Source organism: Pempheris klunzingeri, chromosome 6 (genome assembly GCF_042242105.1).
Source record: "Pempheris klunzingeri isolate RE-2024b chromosome 6, fPemKlu1.hap1, whole genome shotgun sequence".
Taxonomy (NCBI): domain Eukaryota; kingdom Metazoa; phylum Chordata; class Actinopteri; order Acropomatiformes; family Pempheridae; genus Pempheris; species Pempheris klunzingeri.
The window spans coordinates 26,960,969-26,972,780 of record NC_092017.1 but is presented as its reverse complement, the minus strand read 5'-3'; the positions used below and the strand labels follow the sequence as shown (position 1 = coordinate 26,972,780).

At 43.0% G+C, this 11,812-nt stretch overlaps 1 protein-coding gene across 1 annotated transcript in view; it reads left to right on the top strand.

The window, feature by feature from the left end:
- Positions 1-426: 426 nt before the first annotated feature.
- Positions 427-11,812, top strand: part of ghrhrb (growth hormone releasing hormone receptor b) — a 32,203-nt gene continuing 20,817 nt past the window's right edge. The window contains exons 1-2 of the mRNA XM_070832511.1: positions 427-528; positions 8,218-8,326. Of these exons, the coding sequence (XP_070688612.1) occupies positions 427-528; positions 8,218-8,326 (211 nt within the window). The remainder of the gene's footprint in view (positions 529-8,217; positions 8,327-11,812) is intronic.

The following is an 11,812-nucleotide window of genomic DNA, read 5'->3' as shown; positions in this document are numbered from 1 at the left end:
ATAAAATACAATATATACACACACACACACACACACACACACACACACACACACACACACACACACACACACACACACACACACAGATCTTCTGCTCTCCTCTCCCATGTGTCAGCTCTGCGCCGCTGCTGCGTCTGTGCGCTCCGCTCCGTCTTTTCTGGGAGGAGCGCACTCCGTTTGGCTCAGACGAGTCCCGGCTCTCCTCCGCGCGTAATGCGGACTTTCTCCTGCACCGGACAGCGGACAGACACACGGCCACGGCATCCACACCGGCACACGGCCAGCAAGGGGCTCAGTTCATGGATTGTTGTCACGTCTGGACATTCAGCAAGGAAGTCATTTGTTATTCTCGAAGACTGATTTCATCCTTGGACATATTTTTTACTTTTTTTGTGTGCAGTTTTCTGAGTGAACAAACCCTAAAAGATGTTACTGCACAGTGCGTTCACCTCCGGAAGCTCGTGGTTGAAATGCATGGCCACATTTCTTCACTTGGGTCTCTTCCTGCAGCTGGCGGTGTGGGGAACGGTGAGTGTGGGGAACCTTTGGGATCTTCACCACAGGCACGATGAGGTTCACAGTTGATGTTAGTGTGTGTGTTCAGGTGGAGGTTTGCACAGAACAAGTCTTGTCTACATTTTGCAGAGGGAGCCGATTTTAAAAGGTATGACAGGAGATAAACTACTACTTTTTAACAGTAGTTCAATGATACTGATGAGATCAATCCAAGCACTGGTGACTGAAAACAAATATTTAGCTGTAAAATATCAGACTTAACCAATTTTACTTGTCAAAGGAATAATGTCCACTTTTAATATCAAATACTTGAGTGTGCTTGTTCTCTCATTTGTATGTTTGTTTACTTATTTATCAATTTCTTCTTTCCTGTATTATATTTTTCCATAACTAGGCAAAACAAAATGTCCCTCTACCTTCTTGAGGGTTCATGATGGAATAAAAAGGTCGAAGTTCAGATAGATTTTATGACAGTTTTACGTTTATTACCATTAAACAGCAGTTTCTGTAATATTTTTTAATGTGAAAGTGAAGTGAAATCAATGGGACATGCAGCCTAAGTTATTCCAAGTTAATAATAAGTGTCAAAGCGGAAAAGGTCTCCCAAAAACAGAACAAGTGTTTCCTGCAGGTATCCGCCGGCCGCCCTCCTCTTCACTATCATAATCACCTAATGATTCATTTGTCTTGAGAAGTGTCAAATCCCCCACCGGCTATTCTGTGTGGTGGTTTTATAATCCAGACTTGCTGTTTGGCTTCATTTTGGTGTCCAAATAACAAACTTGACAACATTTGAGAAAGTAAACATTAAGCTCAGCGAATCTTCCACCAGCAGGAGCAACCAGTTATATTATAAAAAAAAATCAGACACACACATATATATATATATATATATATATATATCTGAAATAAATATTCAATAAATAAAAAGAGAAGATCCAGTGGTGTCTCCTGTGACTCCATTAACACTGGACACTCACTTGACTCTGCTGCCTTTGGCTCCAGACAGAGAGCAGCAAAGAGAAATATTCATATTTTCTTCTTTTCCCTGCATATGCACATGCGTCGGTTTGAAATTCCAGTAATGCAGACAATTCAGGGTGAGGACAATCCTACTTTATTCCATCTTATCCTTATAGGAATTTATTTAATCTAATGTCAATCCCCTAAATCATGATGGAGAATTTGACGATGACGTTTCCTGATCCTGGAAGCTGTTAATGATTCAGTGTTGTCCACTTCTTTATGAGCTGTTTTCCAACGAGACTTCATTTATCCATCACTTCATTTTCTCGCTTTTCTTTTCTGTCATTCTTTTTTTGCTCTTTGATGAAATTTTATCCCTTTTCAAATAACTGTGTGCCCTTTTTTTTTTTTTTTTTATACCAATTCCGATACCAAAACAGGTTGACAGATTGCCTCAGTAATTCATGATCTTACATTACTTAAGTTTGGCTTTTGTCAAAAACAGATGAACAGACATAGACATCAAGATGTGCAAGAACGTACAACAGTAGTTGAGGCATCATTAGGAGCTTTTACTTAAGTAAAACCAGCTATACCACACTGTATGACTGCTACACTATAAGGGAAAGTCATGCATTTAAAATGTTATTTATAGCTGCATCAATAGATTTTCATGGACCTTTTGGGGCAGTGGAACAAGCTTCAAACACAACATTGGCATTTGTTGGTTGTTTGCTGGAAACAGGATCATTTTGGGCTGTTCAAGAGAAACAGTTCACTAAAAGATGCTGAAATGCAACTCTAAGTTGCCCGTAGGTGTGAGTGTGAGTGGTTGTCTGTCTGTCTGTATGTGGCCCTGTGATTGGCTGGCGACCAGTCCAGTGTGTACCCCGCCTCTCGCCCAAAGTCAGCTGGGATAGGCTCCAGCTCCCCCACGACCCTGACGGATAAGCGGTATAGATAATGGATGGATGGATGGATGCTGAAATGCTCTGGTGAGCTGAAGGGGAATGCATGGAAATGTGCAGTGGGTGCCCGTTTTATTTCACTTGTGCAAGTGCACGCGGATGACGCCATACTCTGTACATACAATGCAGAAATGTTTTATGAGGAAGAGAATGGAAACCACGTTTGTCAGAGCTCAAGGTTACACACAATGTATTATGGTGAGTAACACTGAATGTACACATACATTTAGCTTGCTGTCAAGAAAAGTAGAAGTAACAGTACTCCTTACGCAGATTGTTAATGAAATAATTAGATACAGTACTGTGCATAAGGCTTAGGCAGGTGTGAAGACATGCTGTAAAGTAAGAATGCTTTCAAAAATATACAAATTTTATTGTTTATAAAAAAAGAAAAATCTAAATCAAATCAATATTTGGTGCTACCACCCTTTGTAGGATCTGGGGGAGGAACGGCCAAACTCTGCTACCAAGCTGAGGTTGGTGAAGACACAGCAACAAGACATGAGGTGGTTCTTCCGCATCAGCAAGGTCTCCACCAGGCAAAGATTTCAAAGCAGACTGGGGTGATGTGCTGCTCAAGCTCTTTTGGTGAAGCACAAAGAAACCGGCAACGTTGAGTAGACATAGATGCAGTGCCAAGGACACTTGTGCAGCAGATGAAATGTTTACTTCCCTTCAAAATCCGAAGATATCCACAAGTGTCATCAGCTCAGACTAGCAGAAACAAATGGGACCCAGGTACAACATCTACTGCCTGGAGAAGTCTGGCCAGAAGTTGTCTTCATGGAAGAATTGTGGCTAAAGAGCCATTACTCTGACGTGGAAAGCGACTCAGCTATGCACCAAAACAGGAACTGAGGTGCAGAAAAATGGGAGCAGGTGCTCTGGACTGATGGGTCAAAAATCTGAAATATTTGGCTGCAGCAGAAGGCAGTTTGTTCACAAGTGACTTCTGCAAATGGAGGCGAGGATTTGGTCAGAGCAATACCATCAGGGAGGCGTCTGATTGGCCCCAAATTTATTCTGCAGCAGGACAACGACCCCCAAACATACAGCTAATGTCATTAGGAACTATCTTCAGTGTAAAGAAGAACAAGGAGTCCTGGAAGTGATGGTGTGCCCTCTCTCACAGAGCATCATTGAGTCTGTCTGTGATCACATGAAGAGACAGGAGGATCTGAGGCAGCCGACATCCTCAGAACATCTGTGCTTAGTTCTCCGAGATGTTTGGAACAACTTACCTGCCGAGTTCCTTCAAAAACTGTGTATCTGGAAGAATTGATGCTGTTTTGAAGGCAAAGTGTGGTCGCACCAAATATTCATTTGATTTAAAGCATTCTCACTTTACAGCATCTCTTCCCATGATTACTTTAGTGAGTGTAAAGTCCTCGAGCCAAGCAGCAGCCAGTGTCAGCTGTGTGGAGCGACGCTAATCCTGCTTTAAGAAGACGGGGAGGGGGGGAGCTTCCGTGATGTGCTCCATCGTTTGCTCCCCTCCACAAGCACACAGTGGGCTTGGCCTGCTGCCCTGCCTGTGAACGCCGGCCAAACAGAGGCCACGAGCAGCCACGTGTGGGGTTGAGTGTGGGGCGAGTTTGTTTGGGGCATCGTTGGACTCCCATTCTGGTTCCTAAGCAGGTTAGACGGTAAAGTAAAGTCAGCTGGTGGGGTTTTCTTCCAAGCTGTCGGTGTAGGTGGGGGGAATCTTAACCCGACCACTAAGTGTTGAAGGGGAGCAGGGGGTAATCGTCCTGTTATGATTTGCATGGCTGTGCTAAGCAGGGTGTCCAAATGGTCCAAATCAGTCCAGACAGGGGCACAGTATTCTCAGCAACCCCCCCAGCACCTCCCCTTTTTTTAAAGTTTTCTATGTGAAATCTCAGTCTGCCTATTAACATCATGCACACACACATATATATATAATTATATTGTCCTGTAATATGCAGTGGAAGTAATTAGAGGCATAGAAATACCCAAATACAGTACTTTGGTAATTACGTTCCATGCTAATGCAAGCTAATAAAAAAGCCTTTAATGCAGTTTCACAAAAGAACACTCAGGTTTCTATTCTAATTTTCAACAGAGGGCTCCTTCAGAGTCTTTCAGCCATCGAATGAGAATGAGTCACTGCCCTCTGTCTCCAGCCAGAGGCAAGATGTGCCTCTGCCTTCAAAATAAGCCGTAACCCTTAAAATCAATTCTAAAGGCCACAGGTTACCAGTGCAGAGAGTTCAGTGGAGGTAATGTGTTCTAATTTATATAGATTCTGTGAGTAACCATTCGTGTTTTGTCCAAATGACGGGTATTTAATTGATTTTTGGTGCCAGGAATGAATGACAGAATTCAATTGCCGGAAACAAAGGCAGGAAAGCTCTTAAGCTGCCTGATGGTTTGAATTTGTTATGCTGCTAAAATGTTGGTAGTTGAAGCTTGTGGTTCCCAATCTGCATGTCGGGATGATGGCTCATGATGAATGTGATGCGTCGTGAGATGATTAATGGGATATGAAAGAGATAAAGATGTTGTTATGCTACTTGCATTTATCCTTTTTTCCTTCGCTAATCTTGTTGACATTGCGTCTTTCTGGAGGTCACAAATCTGTGAGGCTGAAGAGGCTCAGAAACAGTTAGCAGGTTTAGCTTTTACCATAGTTACAGTCTGAGGTTAGCATGTTAGCACAGTAATATTAGCACTAAACATGAAGCACAGCTCAGCCTGGTGGGAATGTCATCAGTTCACCTGGATGATCAAAGTCACAAATCATCCTGAGGCCAACATTATTGTCTGCATCCAATTTCATGGCAATCCATCTGACGTTGATGTCGTTAAGACTTGAAAAAAGAAAAGAAATGTCAGCGTCAAGGTGAAGCTAAAAGAATTTATCATCTGGGAACCACGAACGTCTGCTCGAGGCTCTTTGACACTTTGACCTGAGAAAGCAAATTTGTATACGTTCCAAAATATTCCGTTAATGTCAGCACGGCGGGAATTTCTGATGGATTCATTCCACCTGTGCATCACGAGCGTGAACACGTCCCGGAGGTAAGATGCAGATTGAAAACATTAGAGGGCTAATAACACAACAAACCCTCCTGCTCTCTAATGACACCAGCTGATTACCTGTCCTTTCTATCGCTGTGAAAGCCTGAATGTAAATGATGGCGGCGGCTCCGTAAAAGGTTTGCTGGGGGCGATCGGCGCCCTGCGATAACAGGCCAGTTAAGACTGTGATTGAATTTAAATGACATTGCAGCCATGTAAACTGTTGCCATTTAGGATCAAGGATTACAATAATTGAAGTGCATTGAAGTGAAGCACCCACACACACACACACACACAATCTGATTTTATAATTCAGTATCCATGAAGTCTATGAAGTCAAACGCCTTACAGCAGACTCTCTGCTCATAACGACACAGACATTGTGTAGCTTCATAAGACAGCAGCGTTGTGCTCCTATCTCACTTGTATATAAGAAGTTCCATAAACCCGCAGGGCAGATATGATCGTGCCGTCTGGTGTCACAGTGAAATGCCAGATCAAGCTTTCCAGCTACACAGACTCATTTGTTTCTGCTGCAGGTATAAACTATTAATGGTGTAGGGGTTTATAGGCCACCCAGTTTAAATAAATTGTATACACATTTGTACTTTTCATCTCACGTACAGATGTATGTGTGTAGCTAACCACTGTGGGTTTATTAGATAAGCCTTAAAATAGAAAAACGAGGGTGCTGAATTTAGAGCTGTTGGAAAATAAGGAGGATGTCTGATGTCGTTATTCATGGTACAGTATCATCCAGGCATGATAGCCGGCGTTATACAAGGAACTGATAGGGTTACTGAAAAGAAAGTCTGGATTTACTGTATAAAGTAGAAGATCAAAACCTGCAGCTGTTTGAGCAAGTGAAGCAACTCTGTGTCAGAAAAAAAGTTAATATATATTTGGCTCAACCTTTAATTGTATATTAATGTGATTCTTAGAAGACAGGAACGCTTCTGCTTCTATTTATTTGATCAAATAATTCTCTCCCTTTTCTCACAGTTTTAACTCAGAGTAGACGCTGCCAACACCAGAGTGAGCGCCTACTTCATTTTCTCATTTTTCCAACAACTGGATCAGTGAGGAAAAACACACACACACACACACACACCACAGAAGCCCACAGATTGACAACAACAACTTGACAGCTGTAGGGTTAGACATCCTGCAGCAGGCCAGGAGGTGTTTCTGTCCAATAGCGGCGAGCGTCTCCTCTCCTGTTAATCCTGGTTACCGCAGCGCCGTGAGAGGATGAGGTCAAATGTTGCGCTCACCGGTGTCTCCATCTGTCCAACAGGCAGGTGTTCTCCCTGTGACGGTTTCCATCCAAATACACTCACCAGAGAAATCAATTAGACGCACAACACAGTTTGTGGGATTATTTCTCACTTGACAGCGTACAATATCAATTTTGTGGCATGATTGCACGGAATTAACGGAGCTGCAGGGTGAGGATGCTGCCGGGATTTCGATTGTCTCAGCATATGTAAATTTACACACATCATAGGTGCTTATTAGAGGCCTGTATGGGTCTGCAGGGCTGTGTCCTCTCAGCGTTCTGCAGGAAGGCGTGAGGGGAGGTGCAGAGAGAAGCCTTGACAGTAGATGTCAGGAGAAGTTGCTGAACTCCCACGTTTCAGCTGTCAGGGGTGCTGATTACCGTACAGAGGTTCATCTCTGACGGGAGAGTGCTAACAATCTCTGGGTTTTCAAGTAGGGCGAGAGGGAAGGGCAACAGTACGGTAGATTAAACGCTTTATGACCAGCTGTCTATCTTTAAAAATGGACAGATCGATGCCTCAGTATTCAGCACTTACAGCCAACACTGCTCACTTGGTATCAAGAGCTGTTGGATAATGTAGTTTCTAAAGGGATTTTCTTTGTGTTGTTAATACTGTCACAAGGTCAACACGGACACAAAATGCACTTTACGCATTTAAATGGCTTCCTGTTTGTGCCAGCGAGCAAACTCTGGTGACCTCGGTGAAAAACTCCCAGAAGCCCACAGCGCAGGCTTCCTCTGTCGGCCTGTTTCTTCAAAAGAATCTAAAAAGGCTGAAATATACAACTTTCCATGTTCTGCATTATGCTTGAATGCCTTGAAATGCTTTGTTTATTTCCACAGAGTGGAGGCTTATAAACCGATATTCACGCTCGTCCTTCTGGCCTCTGCAGCGATGCTTTTACTGTAGCTGGATGTGTGAACCAGTGAATCAATCAGTTAGAGTATGTGCCAGCTACCAAAGTGTATTAGATGTTCTTCTTCTGTGGGCTGATTTTCAGTGTGTGCTACAAAAATCACCAATGGGATGGCTGTGTTTTGTGATCAATAGCAGTAGAATACATGCCAATATTGTAACTGTATGGATTTATAGATTTCAGCTTTAAATAGCTCTGAAGAAATATCACTGTTTGTGCTTATATTATACTGATTGAAAAAATATTAATGGAAATTTGAAGGCTTATAATTATTTTTCATAGGAGTTACTGTCATTGCATTTCAATTTGACATTCATATCATCTGTCATCACTGTGGTTCCCATCAAATCATTACTGCTGTGATTAATCCAGTGGCTGCTGCAGACCTCTGGTGTGATGGTCAGCGTGAACACTGCTAATGTAGCCGCCCGCCAAACCTTGTATCATCATCATCATCATCATCATCATCATCAACACTGCTGAGTGTTTTGGTGTGCAGCTTAACGGTGGTGTCCTCTCTCCCCAGACAGAAGCCATGCATCCAGACTGCGCCCTGGTAGTTCAGCACATGAAGGCTCAGGAAGAATGCAACCAGATCCTCAAACAGGAGGAGAGCAACCGCTCCACCAGGACAGGTGGGTCTCAATCATCTTACAGCAGCAAAAGTATACCGACATAATCGGGACTCTTCTTCCATCTGGGGTTAGAAACATCAGATCCCCTCGAGGTTTTGGAGTGAAGATTAGAGCTAAGAGGGTTAGGATGTGTAGTGTTGATGGCGATGGTCAGGATAAGCCTCCAGAGAATGAATGTGAGTCAATACTCGTCTTTATTATTCTATATTTTAGATCTACTTTGACTCGACTGACTGAGATGACATTTTTCTAGACTCCTCATAATCCTTACATAATCCCATCTTGAATCTACATCATCTCAGGTGAGCTTTCAGAGGTTACATTAAAACACTGTAACGTTCTCCTCCTCTTCCTCTTCTTCTTCAGCCATATGAAGGAAGGAGAAGAGAGCATTGCAGACAGAAGTGAGGTTGAATGACGCCTATAAAACACAGCAAGCACCAAAAGAAATTGCACAACCAAATCAGTTTGAATGCTCCTTTAATCCTCTTTCAGTCTCCAGTGTTGTCAACTAATCTGGTGCGGAAACTAGTTCCCACCAAATGCTCCATTTGTGCACAGCTCTTTTAGAGAATTAAAGATTAAAGAATCAAAAAGAACAATGTTTTATTCTGTGACACTTTCTGACATCATTTATTGTTTTTTCATGTGATAATAAATTTAAAAAAAAATAGAATAACATCATCATTATCCTCTAAATCCCCAAAAATCTTATTTAAAATCAAGACAAAATCAAGTTTGGCTGTTTTTTTCATACTTGCTTGACTTTCTCAGGTGTCTCCAAACTTTACGTCAAACCATTTAATTTGACTAAGAACACCCCAAACACTCTGCTCCTCTCCACAAAAGACAAATGGCAGACATCAGTAATAACATTAATTACTTAGATACCTTTGATGAGAGCGTTCATGCTGCAGGCTCTTTCTCTTCCTCTCCTCCAACTGTCTCACTGTGATGTTTCTGAATGATGCTGCTTTCAGAGCAGAACCTTTTCTCAGCCCATGCTGAGCTCCATTCTTTTTTTTAAAAAAATACTTGAATGAAACACATTAGAATCAAAAACCCCAATCTCTGGAGGCACTTTCATTCGTGGGCCATCAGTGGCACTCCTGAGGGGGCTTTAGTTCTGCCATGTTGTAAAATTATAGACATCCAGGACTGAATTTGACATGTTCTCAGTTTGGAGTTTGAGGGGAGAGCACAGGGCACAAATTATGGGTTATACAATACAGCAGAAAGTCACCTGTAACAGCAAACACACCCACCGAGCTGGTTGCACTCCGTGATTGCTGTGAAAAACTGTTTTGTCCTCCCTGTTGACTATGCAGCAGATGTATGTGTTTCAATTAGACTCATTTCAGGCTGTTGAAAGGTGTTGGGGCTTCGGCACTAAATGTCAGGAGTTGAAGAAAAAGCCAGCGAGCTCCCACATTTCTTCTGTCCAGGGAACCGATCGCTGTTTTGAGGCTCCTCATTAAAGGATAATCACCACCATCCTCTAGGTTACAGTCTCACAGACTCTCAAAGTCATATTTATTGGTAGAGAAACTATGTCGAAAACAACGACCGTCTTCCTCCGACTGTTCTCAGATTTCACTGTTTCAGTGTTTTACAGCAGTTCTGATGTGTTTTGACTAAATTACATCAGCTCCAAAGTACTGAATGTGTGTGAGACAGTGTGAATCAACCTTAAACTACAGATCATTATTATGATTTAAAGGAGTTAATTATCTCCTGGAGGGGATCGTGTGTGTGTGTGTGTGTGTGTGTGTGTGTGTGTGTGTGTGTGTGTGTGTGTGTGTGTGTCCATGGTTAAAGTAAAAAAAAACACTGGATCAGCCTAAAACTTTTTGTCCGTATTCTGAACCATCTCTCACAGTTGCAGTGAAGTTTTTCATCGCTGACTGCTGACTCCTCTTAACTGTCTAGTCGGGGACGCGAGTGATCAACAACTGCTTCAGTTTGATCTCCCAAAGAGCAAAAGGCCTTTTCACCATACGGATATTTAGAAACACGCCCTTACATAGTCTGCTGCAGGCTACTTTTTGGCCTTTGTCATGGCTCAATAACAGAAATCCATAGAAAAGTTTGGTGTGTATTGATGTTTAGTATTGAACCAGAGCATCTGCAGCAACAATAGATCCTGTTCTCTTCACCAGCATCTTCCCTGGTAGTTTTCTTACACCAGAAGGACTAAAGTCTAATAAAAGCTTCTAGGTTTAGTACGGTTATGGTCATGGTTAAGTTTAGATTAGGGGCTCTGAACCAGGTTTTATTTACCGTTCTCCTCTCAGTCAAATAACAAGGCTTCTACATGTGAGTTTGGAAGGTAAATAGTGCAGATGTTTTGGTATTTGCTTGCATGTTACAGGTGAACCCACTCTTTCATACACACCTGTGTGTAAGGCTCGCTGCAGCACACACAGCAGGCCGCCGGATGCCTTTCTGCAGCGGGTTTTTAATCAAAAGAACGCGTGCACATTTGCTTCCTCTTATCAAATTACCGTCTCTCACTTGGCAGAGCAGCCAAAACAATCAAGAAAACTTATCAGGCGAGGAGATGTCTGGATTAAAGGTATTATTGGTCAACCTGGCCTGGACCTGTTTCATTTCGGCAGCTCAGGTAGAAGGTGAGCCAACTGAATCAGAGGTGATTCATCCATTATCCTCCCTTCAGTGGCTCAGAAGGAAAAAAAAAAAAGCTCAGCCACTGGAACAGCTTGTCCCTCAGGAGGGCCACGCTTCATTTTCTGTCTCAAATGCATGTAGATTACACCTGAAATATGAATTCTCTTTGTTTTGAAGTGCCTGGTGTTATGCAGCAGGGTCATTCCAGGCAGGTGAGCTCTGCTCTCTGCTCGTCACGTCTCTTCACCCTGAAAAGGTTGATAAAAGCTGCACAGTCGTGTCGCTCGCCTGTGGGACCGCCTGTGCAAGACACAGCTGGAGTTTCTCAGAATTAATTGCATCATTTGTCACCCTTTCCTGTGATCAGACGTGACAATTAGCATTTGAAGCGGCAGGTATGCCGAGCACATCAAGCCCGGACTGAACGCTGACTGAAGGAGACGGAGGCACCGCTTCACTTCTCCAGTCAGCTTTTACAAACCTGAACTGTCAAGAGGGACAAAAACAGACCCAGCTGTTCCTGTATGGTCCCCCCCCCCCCCCCCGGTTTAACCGGCCCACCACACACAAACAACCGAGCACCGAATCAATCCATTAAACTCTATTTGCATGGATTTTGGAGGGAAAAGGCTCCATTCTTTGTGCTTTCTAAAAACCTGAGCGGCTGAAAGATTCTGCTGAGAGAACTAATCATTGATAGACGTGAGCGTCAATCAGCAGAGTGATTGTGTGTCTGAAGACAGCGAAGCATCAACCAGGCAGCCAGTTAAAGTAAGACTTCAACCTGATTTATCAACGTGATCTCATGGCGTGGCGTATAAATAACACTCCACATCGCTTGTATCATGTCTACACATT